General features: G+C 49.3%; 7 protein-coding genes across 7 annotated transcripts; 3 read left to right on the forward strand and 4 right to left on the reverse strand.

The window, feature by feature from the left end:
- Positions 1 to 185: 185 nt before the first annotated feature.
- N7517_005957 (putative raffinose synthase protein Sip1) lies at positions 186 to 3,118 on the forward strand (the record flags this gene model as incomplete). The annotated part of the gene is made up of 2 exons (XM_056723687.1): positions 186 to 377; positions 473 to 3,118. The coding sequence occupies 2 exons, from the start codon at positions 186 to 188 to the stop codon at positions 3,116 to 3,118; spliced, it is 2,838 nt and encodes a 945-aa protein (XP_056579937.1).
- Positions 3,119 to 3,411: 293 nt separating this feature from the next.
- On the forward strand, positions 3,412 to 5,455 carry N7517_005958 (tyrosine--tRNA ligase MSY1; the record flags this gene model as incomplete). The annotated part of the gene is made up of 4 exons (XM_056723688.1): positions 3,412 to 3,728; positions 3,816 to 3,969; positions 4,024 to 4,310; positions 4,369 to 5,455. The coding sequence occupies 4 exons, from the start codon at positions 3,412 to 3,414 to the stop codon at positions 5,453 to 5,455; spliced, it is 1,845 nt and encodes a 614-aa protein (XP_056579938.1).
- A 302-nt stretch (positions 5,456 to 5,757) lies between these two features.
- N7517_005959 (mismatch repair ATPase MSH6) lies at positions 5,758 to 9,646 on the forward strand (the record flags this gene model as incomplete). The annotated part of the gene is made up of 5 exons (XM_056723689.1): positions 5,758 to 6,084; positions 6,151 to 6,198; positions 6,254 to 6,434; positions 6,490 to 8,897; positions 8,948 to 9,646. 5 exons carry the CDS (start codon positions 5,758 to 5,760, stop codon positions 9,644 to 9,646), a joined length of 3,663 nt encoding a protein of 1,220 aa, XP_056579939.1.
- Positions 9,647 to 10,125: 479 nt separating this feature from the next.
- On the reverse strand, positions 10,126 to 11,079 carry N7517_005960 (uncharacterized protein; the record flags this gene model as incomplete). Its single annotated transcript, XM_056723690.1, has 1 exon — positions 10,126 to 11,079. One exon carries the CDS (start codon positions 11,077 to 11,079, stop codon positions 10,126 to 10,128), a length of 954 nt encoding a protein of 317 aa, XP_056579940.1.
- Positions 11,080 to 11,769: 690 nt separating this feature from the next.
- On the reverse strand, positions 11,770 to 12,273 carry N7517_005961 (uncharacterized protein; the record flags this gene model as incomplete). Its single annotated transcript, XM_056723691.1, has 2 exons — positions 11,770 to 12,111; positions 12,172 to 12,273. The coding sequence occupies 2 exons, from the start codon at positions 12,271 to 12,273 to the stop codon at positions 11,770 to 11,772; spliced, it is 444 nt and encodes a 147-aa protein (XP_056579941.1).
- Positions 12,274 to 12,687: 414 nt separating this feature from the next.
- Positions 12,688 to 13,075, reverse strand: N7517_005962 (uncharacterized protein; the record flags this gene model as incomplete). Its single annotated transcript, XM_056723692.1, has 2 exons — positions 12,688 to 12,900; positions 12,965 to 13,075. The coding sequence occupies 2 exons, from the start codon at positions 13,073 to 13,075 to the stop codon at positions 12,688 to 12,690; spliced, it is 324 nt and encodes a 107-aa protein (XP_056579942.1).
- A 170-nt stretch (positions 13,076 to 13,245) lies between these two features.
- On the reverse strand, positions 13,246 to 15,168 carry N7517_005963 (uncharacterized protein; the record flags this gene model as incomplete). The annotated part of the gene is made up of 1 exon (XM_056723693.1): positions 13,246 to 15,168. The coding sequence occupies one exon, from the start codon at positions 15,166 to 15,168 to the stop codon at positions 13,246 to 13,248; it is 1,923 nt and encodes a 640-aa protein (XP_056579943.1).
- Positions 15,169 to 15,285: the final 117 nt, after the last annotated feature.

Raw genomic sequence — 15,285 nt, forward strand, 5'->3', positions numbered from 1 at the left:
CTGGTTGGTAGACTGGGCAACTGAGGGCTTCCCCGCCACTTCCCCTGCATGAGTTAAAACCAACCACCTGTAAGCCTCCTTCTCTGTTACACTTATACACGTTTTCTATAGTCTCCTTTGAGATACTTCATTAACAATTTTTGTTATTTTCCGCTGGATACCTGGCAACATCTTACCTTTCTTCAATGCAGGTCAATAATAGAGATATCCGCTCAACCCTCCCAATCCAGGGTAGCCAAAGTACTCGACAACCACTGGCACCGTTTGTTCGCCCAGCTCAAATGGCCATGTTTGCACGGGTAACATCCTACCCCCCGCTAGGACAACTCACTTGCCTCCAACCCGTGCAAAAGGCATTACGGTCTGAAGAAGATGCGGTGAGTCTCTCAAATATGATCGTATCTGATATCGCTACCAAGAATTCTACACCTATTGAAACTATAATGCAAAGGCATACTGACATCACCAACAGCTGCGTTTCACGGTTACCATCGAGTCTAGCAGCTCTTTCCCCGCACAATCATGGGAAGCGCAGATCTGGCATAACATCACTGGCCCTGAATGGAGATCTCTGCCATTGCAGAGATGCAACACAGATCATGCAGCTCTTTTGACCGGAAATGATAGCGAGTACCACTGCCATCGCTATGTATTCTCAGAGGAGGTATCCCTGCCAGCCGCAGGAGGTCATGCACAGTTTACCGTCCGGTTTCGAATTGGTCCAGATACGGAATGGCAGTGGGCTAATGAAAGGCATCACGTGGGCGACGGTGAAATTGTATATAGCGCATGCCACTCTGGTCTTGACGAGGCTCTAGCCACGGAAGTTGCTACACCAGCCCCCAAAGAACAACTCGAGAAGTACATCGATGACCTTCATGAGGACTTGCAGATTCAGTCACGGCTTAGTGAAGCTCCTGGGTCGGTCCTCTGGGCTCTGTCTGGTGATATAGCTGCTGTTCAAGATGGATCTTCAATCATCAAACGACTTGCACTTGGTACCCCTTCGTCGGTAGTGAGGTATTTCTCATTGGTTCGTGTTTGGAGCCCATGGCTAGGTCCTAGACATGGGAAAGATAACTTCCGACTTACCGAAGATGCAATACTTTGCTCTTTCTTGCGCGAAGATGGCGTGAATCTTGTTCTACTGGCTGTTTCGGGAGTCAACGATGTTTTGACTGTGTTTCAGTCAGGCGAGAACGGTGAAGTTGTGCTCTCCGCAAAGAGTGATAATTCAGAAGCATCAAAGTTCCAGGTGCTTGTCAGCGCCGCGAAGAACTTTGAGATTGCCATGTCTGCGGTAGTTTATGAGGCACGGAAAGTGGTCAGACCATTTGCTGATGCAAGTCATCTGGATTTAGACGATCCAGTCCCATTATCCCCTCCTGGGGATGATATGGTCCTTGTCGAGAGTGACCCAAGTGCACAGTGGCTGTCCGAGTGGTTTGACGGTCTCACATACTGTACTTGGAATGGACTGGGACAGGAGCTCACCGAAGAGAAGATCTTGCATGCCTTGGACTCATTGAAGGCTAGTGGGATCAATATCACTAATCTTATCATCGATGATGGTTGGCAGACCAACGATAATGAAGGGGAGTCCCAGTTCAAGCAAGGCTGGAAGCAGTTCGAGGCGCATTCAAAAGGATTTCCTAAAGGATTAAAACATACTGTGGGGGCTATCCGTCGAGCGAATCCCAATATTGAACATGTTGCAGTCTGGCATGCCTTGCTGGGTTACTGGGGAGGCATCTCACCAGATGGGGATCTGGCTCAAAGATTCAAAACAAAGCAAGTGAAGATCAAAGATCCCGCCGCCAATGGGCCAATTGCCGAGAACCTTCCGGACGGAACAATTCTTGCCATTGATCCCGATGATATAAAACAATTCTACGATGAGTTCTATAGTTACCTTACCTCTGTCGGTATAGACTCGGTCAAGACAGATGCACAATTCTTCCTCGATCTTCTTGAAGACGGAGCGGACCGCCGGCGATTCATGACTTCTTATCAAGATGCATGGTCTATCGCATCACTCAAGCACTTCAGCACTCGGTCAATGTCTTGCGGATCAATGACCCCCCAAATAATCTTCCATTCACAAATGCCAACCAACAAACCTGCGGTTCCACTGCGAAACTCCGACGACTTCTTTCCCGATATTGTTGCCTCTCACCCGTGGCATGTATTCTGCAATGCTCACAATGCACTATTCACGCGCTACTTGAACGTATTGCCCGACTGGGATATGTTCCAGACAAGTCACGCATACGCATCATTCCACGCGGCAGCACGATGCGTATCGGGGGGACCGATCTATATCACCGATGAGCCGGGTAAACATGACTTGACCCTGCTCGATCAGATGACCGCATCTACCGTTAAAGGAATCACTGTGATTTTGCGTCCTAGTGTCATCGGACGTACGATAGACATATACCATGACTATAACGAAGGACATGTCCTGCGTGTTGGAAGTTATACCGGCTGGGCCAAGACCGGAAGTGGAATCATGGGCCTTTTCAATATTCAATCTGCCGAGGCCTCAATCATAGTCTCACTGATGGATTTCCCGGGAATTCACGAGGACTCGGAGGGCCAGTATATCGTACGCGCACACAGCAGCGGTAAGATCTCGCCTCGCATGCGGTCATCAGCCCATGACTCCCTGGTATCCGTTGTTCTGGAACCAAAGGGCTGGGAGATTCTCACTGCGTTTCCGACTCGATCGTTCACGCTAACGGGAGGCCATGGCGGCAACCCCTCTGGCGACAATCTGGTACATGTGGCCGTGCTAGGTCTTTTAGGAAAGATGACTGGCGCAGCGGCTGTGGTGACTTCGAATATATCTGTTGTTGAGAACGGCCGTTTACGACTCGATATCAGCTTAAAAGCGCTGGGAACTCTGGGGATTTATTTCTCGGATCTTCCTGACAGGAGCATTGCAAAGAATTTCATGGTCATGATTCTGGGACGGCCAATTCCACGGAATACAGTATGGAAGCAGGGTGGAAAGAATGGTAATGTGCTAGCAATTGATGTACTGGCCGCATGGAAATCCATGAAGTTGGACAGTGGATGGAGTAACGAGGCGTTTGTACAGGTTTTTGTGGCTTGAAGTGATACTTCAAATCCGGCCGCCTCTGGGAGTTATCATTAGTTTCTGATAGAGATAGTATTATTCCAAGACAGCATGTTTTCTTTACAATCGACCCGATATATACTTCTGTGGCCCTAAGCCCTAAGCATGGTCCCGATTGGGAAACCGATCAACATGCCAGAGATAAGGACCGCATCATTGATATTCCGGACTTATCGAAAGAATCTCGGACATCTGGAGCTATTGATCGTGTCTAGACTTGAGTTCATTGCGAGCCGTTTCATTAATATTCGCATTCATAAACCGGTACAATGCGGCCACAGTCGAAATCGCTCGGCCTCGCGCCACACCGCACCCTTCTCACCCCCCGTCGGATCCCATGCGGAGCGCGCAGCTTTGCCGCAACAACAGCGATTCCGCTGCGCGGTGACAGCAATCGGCCAGTATTGTCCGCTTCGCAGTCCAGCACATGCTTCCAACAGCAGAGATGGATCACATTAAAGCATATCCAACGTATGAAGGAAGGGGAGAAGGAATGGGCTGGATTCGCAAAGGAAATCAAGGCCGGGAACAGGAAGAACTTCGCGCAACACCTTGAGGAGCGAGGGTTGATTCATGATGTTGTCGGGTATGTTACATCGGAATACTGAAGTTGATGACATTGTCTGCGGGAAAACATTTGAATGGCTCGCTAATCGTTCTATTTGGATTACAGTGAACGAGACTTATTGCATAAGGTCCTCACGGAGAAGAGGGCTGGAATATACGTTGGAATCGACCCGACTGCCCCCTCAATGCACGTTGGACACATGCTTCCTTTCATGGTTCTGGCCTGGGGATACGTCTGGGGCTTGCCCGTCACATTCCTAGTAAGTTGCCTGCAACCTCGCGTCCAATTGAATACCTCAACTAAGACTCTATAGCTCGGCGGTGCTACTTCTAGAGTCGGCGATCCCAGTGGGCGCCTCAAGGGCCGAGATGCAGTCCATTCCTCAATCCGAAAAGCAAATATGGCCAGTATGCATATGCAATTGAAGAAGTTAGGTTCGAGCATTGAGCAGTACGGCAGGAGACACGGACACGAAAGACACCCTATGTGGAAGCGGGCGTTGACAAACAACAACACTTGGTGGAACTCGATGCCTTTTCTTGAAGTGCTGAGAGACCTTGGCGCTTTCATGCGACTTGGTCCCATGCTCGGCAGAGATACGTGAGTTTTGGCAGGTCTGACGGCGCTCTTGTCGCGGTTCACTGATGTTTTCTACTAGTGTCAAGACACGATTGAACCAAGGAGATGGCATGTCGTTTGCTGAGTTTTCCTACCCTATTCTCCAGGCCTGGGATTGGTGGACGCTGTTCCAAAAGGGCACTCAAATCCAAGTCGGAGGTGCCGACCAATATGGAAATATCCTGTTTGGCATGGAGGCTGTCAAGTCTATCAGCCGAAACACCGCCGACGAACAACTCCGCAACCCATTAGAATCAGAAATCGACCGGCCGATCGGTTTCACTACGCCGCTGCTGATAGCTCCGTCCGGCGAGAAGTTTGGCAAGTCTGCTGGAAACGCCGTCTGGCTCGATAAGGACCTTACTTCTACATTTGAACTTTACCAGTTCTTTGTGCGCACACCTGACGATGTTGTCGAGCATTACCTCAAGCTGTTCACTTTCATCCCCTTGCCTGAAATCGCCACCATCATGGAGGAGCAGAACAAGGATCCCTCCAAGCGCGTTGCGCAGCATAAGCTTGCCCTTGAGTTTGTCGAACTTATTCATGGCAAGGCCGAAGCTGATGCCGTGGCTCTCCAACATCGCCAGCTTTTCCGTCCCCGATCCTCAACTGCAGAGCCCACTCCTCTTCCCAAGTCATCGGCTCCTTCCTCTGGTCATCCCCAATCTCCCACCGCTGGCTTCCAGACTCCTCAATCTGGGAACCCATATGCCCCCCAAACAAACTGGGCCAACATGGGCGATATTAAGGTTACCCTTCCCGAATCCCTTGTTTTCAACCAGCCGTTCAACAAAATTCTGTGGTCAGCTGGCCTTGTGTCATCCAAGAGCGAGGGCCACCGAGTCATCATCAATAACGGCGCCAAAGTCGGAAGCCGTCCTGGTGACAGTGGTCCCATGTCGGACCAATTGTCTTTCACACCCATCCGTCCGTGGGAGGCAGAGAAAACAAAGGAGTTTGTCCTGAATGGCAACCTCCTAATGCTCAAGTTGGGCAAGTGGAAGCTCAAGGCCGTTCACATTGTAACTGATGAAGAATACCGCGCGCAAGGGCTCACAGCTCCCGGATGGGAGACTGAGGCGATTGAGCCGAGTGAGCCGGCTGAACCGACCAAGTCAGAATAAGGTGAATCTCCACTAGATCTGTAATTTTACAATATCCAATCTGTACAATAGTATAAATATTATAAAGTCATCCCTTGAGACAAAATCCAAGTAATAATGGTAATAATGGTGCGAAAAGACAGTATCGCAGGTGTCCATAGGTGTCGATCAATGGACAGGTCGAGTCTCGAAAAGTGCTTTACGCGTCGACGCGATCCGCGCCTTATCTCCTTCCCGTCCCCATTTCCCTCACAACTCCCATCCCATGTTGAGTTAAAAGTGTATTGTCATTTAATCTCAATTGCTTTGTCTTATAAAAAAATATGGCCAAACCATCGGCCTCATCTCCGTCCGCGTCATCGCCCGCGCTCAAGCGCACAACCCCCAGCACCCAGAATATGCGAACCCAGAAGTCAATTCTTGGTTTCTTCCAAAAGTCCTCACCAGCGACTCCCTCGAATAACCGAACACGAGAACCGGCATCATCTCCCGCACAGAGAGCCTCCGAGAAGCGTACTGAGAGTGCCGTCAAGCCCACGCCGAAGGAACAGAAGCGAAGCTTCTCAAGCTTTGCGCAGGATCTGAGTCCTGTACCAAGTAGCGATCTTCCAGTACCAGAGGAGGAAGAAGAAAATGGTAGTGCTTTAAAGGTATATTGATCCGGGGTCTGCTGTCTGTTTTATTCCTTCACTCTGACTAAACTCTTCACTCCTCAGACCACCAAGGAGGCAGAACAGGACTCCACTATGTCGCCTTCGCGTCGGGTACGTGTACAATCTGATTGCTCAATTGATCTACCCTGCTGATTTGTGTGACTAGGGAAAAAAGAAGGTGAGCTACAAGGAGTCTGACTCTGAGGGCGAGGATGATGATGAGGTTATCTTCCGTCCTAATCGCAAGGATCGTGTCTCCGGCCGTGCTACCAAGAGAAGACGAACAGAGCCGGAGAGCGAAGATGAGTTCAAAGACGCTGGGGCAAATGAAGGATACTCGGACGATGGTATGGTGCTCTGTTGCTGGTTGGCTTTGCTGATACACGACTAACCAAGATATAGAAATGGACGACTTCGTCGTTGCAGATGACTCTGATGAAGAGATAGCCACATCGTCCACCAAGCGGAAAAGACCATCTACTCAATCGGCACGCAAGCCTACCTCCAAATCTTCATCCGTCCCTCCTCCCCCACCCGCCGATGACATCGATCTTGATATCCCAGAGGGAGAAGGGTCAGCTGGAACCGCGAAGAGATGGGCATTTGATCCGGAGAACACAGAACCTCGGAAAGAAAGAGCTGCCGTGGTGTCTACCAAAGCAGCATCCAGCACGAAAAAAGCGAAGGTCCACACCAGGGAGCCTGAGCAGCGCTACGCATGGCTTGCTAATCTCAAAGATATCGACGGAAACCCCAAGGGTCACCCTGACTACGATCCCCGAACTGTTTACATCCCTCCACTCGCATGGTCCGGGTTCTCGCCTTTCGAGAAACAATATTGGGAGATCAAGCAGAAATTTTGGGATACTGTCGTTTTCTTCAAGAAGGGCAAGTTCTACGAGCTTTACGAGAACGATGCTACCATTGGTCACCAACTTTTTGATCTCAAGCTCACAGACAGAGTGAACATGCGCATGGTCGGAGTTCCTGAGATGAGTTTAGATCACTGGGCCAATCAATTCGTGGCCAAGGGCTTCAAGATTGCCCGTGTGGACCAATCCGAATCCGCGCTTGGTAAAGAAATGCGTGAGAGAGAGGGGAAGAAGCCCACCAAAGAAGACAAGATCATCAAGCGAGAGCTTGCATGTGTCCTTACGGCTGGTACACTGGTCGAGGGTTCCATGCTTACAGATGATATGTCCACATACTGTGTTGCGATCAAGGAAGCGATTGTGGACGAGCATCCCGCGTTCGGTATCGCATTTGTCGATACTGCTACGGGTCAATTCTTCTTGTCTGAGTTTGTGGACGATGTTGACATGACCAAATTCGAGACTTTTGTCGCGCAGACCCGTCCTCGGGAGTTGCTACTGGAGAAATCTTGTGTTTCACAAAAGGCCATGCGCATTCTGAAAAATAACACTGGACCCACCACTATCTGGAATTTCATGAAACCCGGGAAGGAGTTCTGGGAATCTGATATCACAATTCGGGAGCTTGAGGCAAGCGAGTACTTCGTCTCCGTCGATGACGATAATCTCACAGCCTGGCCCGAGACCTTGCGTCAAGCCCGCGAGAAGGAGTTACTGATGTGTGCATTCGGTGCTCTGGTTCAATATTTGCGAATGCTGAAGATTGAGCGGGACTTGATTACCATTGGCAACTTCACGTGGTATGATCCTATCAAGAAGGCCACGAGTCTTGTACTAGATGGCCAGACCTTGATCAACATGGAGATCTTCGCCAATTCCTTCGATGGCGGTGCCGAGGGCACTCTGTTCCAGTTGCTCAACCGATGCATCACGCCCTTCGGCAAGCGCATGTTCAAGCAGTGGGTATGCCACCCATTAATTGATTCAAAGAAAATCAACGCAAGATTGGATGCAGTTGATTCACTCAACGCCGATCCCAGTGCCCGGGACCAGTTCTCTTCCCAGTTGACAAAGATGCCGGATCTCGAACGACTGATCTCTCGTATCCACGCTGGTAACTGCAAGGCTCAAGACTTTGTACGTGTCCTGGAAGGATTCGAACAGATCGATTATATTATGGGTCTCCTTAAGGAAAGTGAGACTGGCTCAGGCGAAAGCATTATTGGTCAATTGACAACCGCGATGCCCGATCTTGCCTCTTTGCTGGGATACTGGAAGACCGCATTCGATCGTCCAAAGGCAAAGGAGAATGGTATTCTTGTTCCAGAGTCCGGTGTCGAAGAAGACTTCGATAACTCCCAGGAGATCATTGAGCAACTCCACCGGGACCTCGACGCCGTGCTGAAGAAAGCTCGCCGGGATTTGGGGTCGTCTGCTATTTGCTACCGGGATAACGGTAAGGAAATCTACCAACTCGAAGTCCCAATCAAGGTGAAGAACGTGCCCAAAGATTGGAACCAAATGTCCGCGACCAAGCAAGTCAAACGATACTACTTCCCTGAGCTCCGAAGCCTCATCCGCAAGTTGCAAGAGGCCCAAGAAACTCACAGTCAAATCGTTAAAGAGGTTGCTGGACGGTTCCATGCCCGGTTCGATGAGCATTACAGCACATGGCTGGCTGCTGTTAGAATTGTATCGCAGCTCGACTGCCTCATTAGTTTGGCTAAGGCTTCCGGGGCCATTGGCCATCCCAGTTGCCGACCTGTGTTTGTGGAGGATGAACGAAGTGTCCTCGAGTTTGAAGAGCTCCGTCACCCTTGTCTTCTTTCCTCTGTTGAGGACTTCATTCCCAACGATATCCAGCTTGGTGGCAATCATGCTAGCATTGACTTGTTGACGGGTGCTAACGCTGCCGGAAAGTCTACTGTTCTCCGAATGGTGTGTTCACCCCGTTCCCTTTCTTTTAATGTTGTTGCTAACAAGTATAGACCTGTGTTGCTGTCATTATGGCCCAGATCGGTTGCTACCTCCCTTGCCAGTCAGCCCGACTGACCCCAGTCGACCGGATCATGTCTCGACTCGGTGCGAACGACAACATCTTCGCTGCCCAGTCGACGTTCTTTGTCGAGCTTTCCGAAACAAAGAAGATTCTATCCGAGGCCACTCCTCGCTCACTCGTCATCCTTGACGAGCTCGGCCGCGGAACCAGCTCCTATGACGGTGTTGCAGTGGCTCAAGCTGTGCTACATCACATTGCTACCCATATCGGAGCCCTGGGCTTCTTCGCCACCCACTACCACTCTCTTGCTGCCGAGTTCGAAAACCACCCCGAGATCGCACCCAAGCGTATGGCCATCCATGTCGACGACGTCGAGCGCCGTGTGGCATTCCTGTACAAGCTTGAGAAGGGTGTTGCAGAAGGAAGTTTCGGTATGCACTGTGCATCCATGTGTGGGATTCCAAGCAAGGTCATTGAATGTGCGGAGAATGCTGCCAAACAGTGGGAGCACACCAGCCGACTCAAGGAGAGCCTGGAGCGCCGTAAGGGCGGTGGCCTCATCGGTCTGGGCTGGTGGAGTGACGTGGCCTGGGCCCTGCGTGAGTCTGTTGCAGAGGAAGACTCGAACTCAGGCGATGTCTCTGATCGCGGCCTGGATGTCTTGATGAAGGCAATTGAGGCACTTTAGTGATTGAGATACTTGTTAGATGGTGCTTCGTTATTTCTTCTGTCCTTCTTCATAATGTGTGTTTACGATATTTGTCTACCTTTCACTTCGACTGGCCGATCGTGTTCGGCTTTCATTCTGTTTTTTATATGTTGGTTCAAAAGGCGCCCTTGGATCTGTTCGGTTATCTTGTCATTCTTTGCGAATCTAGTCTCCTATTCCTATTGCATCTCCATAGCAAAACAAGTTTTTCATTCCAGTCAGCCTTAATCCATCATCGAATCTATCAAACTAGGTCACTAATCTCATTGGCCCTCTGATTCCTTTCTCCTGCTTTTTTTTTATTCTTGTTCTTTGGCGCAGAAAAAATAACTTGCTAGCCGAGCAAAACAAACAACATCACAGAAAGCATCACCACAGATACACAGTCGAGCAATCCAGTACTTCGGTGATAGTTCATATGCCTTTCTAGTAAGAAGCATAGCATCAAGCAATCAAGATCAGACATGACCAATTTCAGGCTCCTCGGGTTCCTCATCCTCCTCATCCATAGAGTCACCACTTCCATGCTTTGTGCTCCTCGCGGTGCGACCATCTGTCTCCAGTGCATCTCCTCCTAGAGTAGAACCACCCGTAGCTCCTCCAGTGAGGTCATTGGCTTTGCCAATCTTCTTGCGATTCCAATTCTGGGACTTGGCCTTGACTTTCGGTGCATCTCCACTCAGAGTAGGACCATCCACGGCTTGTCGAGCGAGGTCTTTAACACGGAACACAGCGAGGTCATTGCTTTTGTCAAGCTTCTTGCAATTCCCAGTCTGATATTTGTTCTTGACTGGATTGGCCTTGGAAAATGCTCGAGCAGCTCGGCGTCCAACTTCTTCATCGATGTCACTATCATTGTCCGAGGCACCAGACAGTCTACCGGGTTTCTCGAGACGCTTGCCCTTTATTCGGCTATGGCTAGCACGGGAAGAAGAGGCGTCCATCTCTGCACCAGATGACTCGTCGGCACTTTCTTCTGTGGATTCATCCTCGAACTCGTATGGGTTTCTGTCACGCTTCACACCACGCTTGCGCTGGATGGTCGGACGATCTGCGTGGGAGAACGAGGATTTGATGTCTGCGTAGAGGGGACTGTCTCTTCCCTTTGCCACTCTATGGTTTGTAGAGTATTTGGCATGGCTGCTGTGCTTCGTATTTTTCTGCTTGGCGTTCCGACGCTGGGTCTCACTTGGGAGTTTGAAGTTTTCCAGAGAGGGCTCGTTGTCTTCGACCTCGCTGCTCTGACCATCCTCACTTTCGATATCCAGAGCTGTGTTCTTGCCTTTGCCCTTACGATAAGCATAGTCTATGTGCTTAGCCTTCTGGTTGTGGCGCTTTGACGGAGAGTCGTCGATCTCTGATTCAGAAGACTCTGCTGTGCTTCCTTCCTCGGATTCCTCATCCAAAATCATTTGTTTCGTCAAAGTCGACAAATGTCGCATATCAGTAGAACATAACGTTAGGAGCTTTTTCTTGGCCTCTCGGAATGCACCTAAAGCAGTATGGGATTTGACACCTGCAAGCTGCGCTAGATGAGCCGCGTCAACGTTCTGAAAGGTGTTTAGTACAAGCTAATACTCAGAGTATATAGGTAACAACCTGCGAGCCATAGCAAAAGTTTGCAAGAAGCAGATACTTGACATCGGCCCCTCTAAGAGTCAGCCATTCAGGCTTTTCGCAGATCGGAAAACCATAATGTGCTTGTAGATGGACGTAGTTCTTGGCTGGATGAACTGACATCAAAGGCAGAATCACAGAATAATGGAGTGTGTTGAAGAAACATGAAAGACAAAGGGAAAGAAAGGGCAATTTGTACCAAAAAGTCACACATGTGTGCGCATATTGGCTGGCGATATCATGTTGTGCAATATGGTTTTCATTGGGCAAACGTACGGTGCGGCCATTCTCATGCGAGAGGGCGAACTAGATACACCTGATACACCCCCTGTAATGTACTTCAGTCAAATCAACTTCTCAGATACTCAGATACCATGAAAGGTTCTGTGAGAAGTGCCCAGTCAATATCCTTGGGAGAAACTGCATCAAACACCCCATTCCTAGCTCTCGTTCCGTGTCGAAGACATCATGGTGCATTTCGCCACTTAGTCGATAGGTTCAGCCTTGATCTTCTCCAGATTTTCGGTGACATCCTCATATTCAGAATCGATCTCAACCTTCACGGGAGTATCGAAACGTTCTCCAGGTTCAGCCTGGGTGTTGGTCTCAAGTTCGGCCTTGGGCTGGGATTCCACAACTTTGTCACGACGCTTCTTCGCTCGACTCTTAGGGGGAGAGTTGTCATTCACGGCGGTGTCATCCTGCTCGTCTAGAGTGTCCAGTTGATTCTCAAACATCTTTTCCAGCTTGCGTTTGACGGATGGAAATCGGCTTGCTGCCGAATTTCTCTTCATGTTCGTCAGCTTTCCGAGCTTGTTGGTGTCAATCTAAATTATAGGTACTGTTAATTCGAGTCATGGCTTAAAGCCTGGGGAGGGAAAACATACCTTTCCTGGGGTGCACAGGACACTGGCCATAATGAGCTTCATTTCGCCGGCGGTGAAATCGCCCAAGTGATCGGGCGGCTTCTTGGGAGAGGGAGACAACATTGGGTCAGTTGACAACGTATGTGGTGCGTTTGTCGATGGATGGATTTCCTTTTCTGTAGTGGAATAGTGTGTTGCTGTGCAAAGGCTCAAGGATGGGTTGCTGTGGTGAAAGATGATACGGAATACGGTCTGTTGTGTGATGGAGAGGAAGCAATGTTACTTTCACTGTATTTGGAGAAATACGAAACCGATGACCTTGGATTTGAAGTCAACAGGTTACCTTATATCCCTTGAGCCAAGTATATTTCACTACCATTTCAATGACGGATCTTGGATTTAGTTTGATTTACCATGAATGAAGCTTTACCCTTTACCCTAGGGTTGATCTTGAACAACACATATAAACCTGGAACCTCGAGCCCAAGTGAAAGTTGCAAAATTGACCACTGCGTTTAATCTAGATCTCTTTTCATCCTAATTCTCAGTATCCTCGACATGTGCATCCTCCATAGCCTCCGTGACATCCTCGGTATCTCTCTCATCCTCAGCTTGCTCGGTTTCCTTGGTAGCCACTCCAGCGGTCCTCTGCTCCTCCCATTTTTCGAGGGTGCGTCGAGCCTTACTGAAGAGACTTCTAGCAGAAGCAGGTGTGACATTGCTAAGGTCCGCGAGCTTCTTCCAATCAATCTGTCCAGATTCTTCAGCTTGAGCTCAAATAATATGACATTCGACAACACCCTCTCTCACTCACCTTTGGTTTGTGCATGCACAGATATCCCATCAAGAGGTGGTCCATCTGACTTGGGGTGAGCCCCAAGCTCTTCACCAGGTTGGGGGTCTTCTCTTGCTTCTGGGGTGACATGGTTGCTGTCTGTGATGTTAGACAGTAATAGAAGTTGAATAGGAGATCGTACAAGCGACTCTTGAAGATATCGATCTTAGAAGGCAAGTGTGGTTAAGAAAGATGAATTATCAAGCAGAGGACCCAAGATGACAGGGTATAAAAACATGTAGGGATGTAAGAGAATCAATCTACCAGCATGGTACCGAAATGGAATCATCCCCACTATAGCCACAAGCCCTAGCAACAAACTCAAACTCATGATCATTCCTACAAGTTGGAAGATCTGACCATTCCTTCTTCAATATGCGTTGACACTCTCCATTTCCTGCTTTCTCGTCCTCATTCATAGCAGCGTCAAACATCTCCCGAAGCACTGCCCGACAGCCCATCCGCGTTCCAGCGCGTCGCAGATAGCTCTTGATATATGGTGGCCACTCGCTCCGACTCTTACAGTACCACTCGAGATTTGCTGCAACTGGAGCCCTTTTCGCCTTAAGACACTCCACGGCAATTTGGAAAAGATTCGCAAAGCCCTTTCGCAGTGACTTGTTGGTTTTGAGGTTCTCTCGCACATCGGAATCGAGGTGCTCGAGTCTGTGGTCGTTGAACTCTACCCAAAAACCACCATCCTCAATTCCATCCTGCATAAAGTCGTACGCAGTCTCACCCTGGACGATGAGAGAGCTCCTCATCCGGGCAGATAGAAATCCTCTCACACACTCTCCGCATATGCAGCCGTACCGGAGGTATTCTTTATTAAGCGCCGAAGCTTCCTGTCCGAGCAGCAAGGAGAGACAGGACACTGCGGTGTCAGGGTTTCCTCTGAAGTGATCTGATATGTTCGAGACCCTGAAAAAGCCATGTACTATTCGTGTTCGCATTATCTCCAACTTCTCCTGTAATGATTCGAGGGGGGTGTACCCGTCAATATCACGAGCTGTCTTCCAGGACTCGGCGTGGTGGACATTATCAAGTAGCCACTGTGTACTCTGGGGCTTGAGCTCGCAAGCTGTTAGATGCAGAAGCGTGGCTTTAGAGTTGGTCACTCGATTCCAGCCAGTCTCATCGCCAGAATGATTGACGAAAAAAGCTTTGAGTTCTTCATCCGTCAGAGTGAGAGCTGCATGATGTAGCGGCAGCGCATCACGAAGTCTTCCCATTTTCAATTTCCCTAAGTCAGTAGAGGAATCCGTCTTATAGATAACTTCCAGTTCTTCGTCTTCGAGATCTTTAGCATGGCTGCTACGCGGGTCGAAATCAGCAGCCGCCGTAAGAACCCGAGACTGATGGTGCAGATCGAACGAAAATGCAAAACAGCGAGATGCTCCAATTCGGCGAAAACCGCATGATCGCCAAAAGTCAATAGCACCGGATTGAATTCGAGTCCGTATCATCAAGCGTTCTTCTGCGGACCTGCCCACTGACTGAGATTCGATATCCGCTGTCAGTATTCCGGGACTGACTAAAGCATGTGGAGTCCATTCTCGCTCAAAGGCCTCTTTGGAACCGTAGACAATATCCATGTGTTTGCGTTTGCGGTCTTCCTTCTCGTCTAGGCAACGCTGTTGAGCCTTTTGCAGAAGTAAAGATACTACTTTCTGCCCCAGCCCTTTCCGACGTAGGTCCAGTGCTTTAACATGAAGTACCTCGATTAGGAAAAGAGGGCCATGATCAAGCTCGTTTCCCCATACACCAGTTCCTCTTTGCACTGGATGGTCCTTATACTTGGTCTTAAGTGTTCCATATCGATCAAAGACATCGTAGGCCATACCGCACGTTTCCTCGCTAGGTTCTTCCATGTTTTCCCAGAACTCAGAGCGCATGCTCTCTCGATAAATATACCGAGCCAGAGCGGTAGCGACAACGACACCATCGCAAGTGCATTTGGCGACACAGTTTTTCATCCATTTAAACCCGCCCGTTTCCTCCTCAGTGAAAAAAAGGCGGATATTCACCATTCGTGATGTATCACCGGGGGTTGTATACTCGTGATTTTCAACCTCCTGTTCATCTACATCTTCACTCTCATCTTCACTCCACCGCTCTTCTTCGGTGTCATCTGATACACCGTATTCAGATCCATCTCTTGACTCATCGTCTTCGAAGTCCATTCCTGCTCAGCAAAAAAATTGTCAGTTTCGCTCACACCTAGGATTGTAGCTCTTTGTTAGAAAGGAGAGCGCACTGGACCGCTTTAAAGATACCCGGGCCTCCATTTTCTCCCAATC

This window comes from Penicillium concentricum (assembly GCF_028827145.1).
Source record: "Penicillium concentricum strain IBT 3081 chromosome Unknown utg000002l_segment0_segment0, whole genome shotgun sequence".
In the NCBI taxonomy this organism is placed as follows: domain Eukaryota; kingdom Fungi; phylum Ascomycota; class Eurotiomycetes; order Eurotiales; family Aspergillaceae; genus Penicillium; species Penicillium concentricum.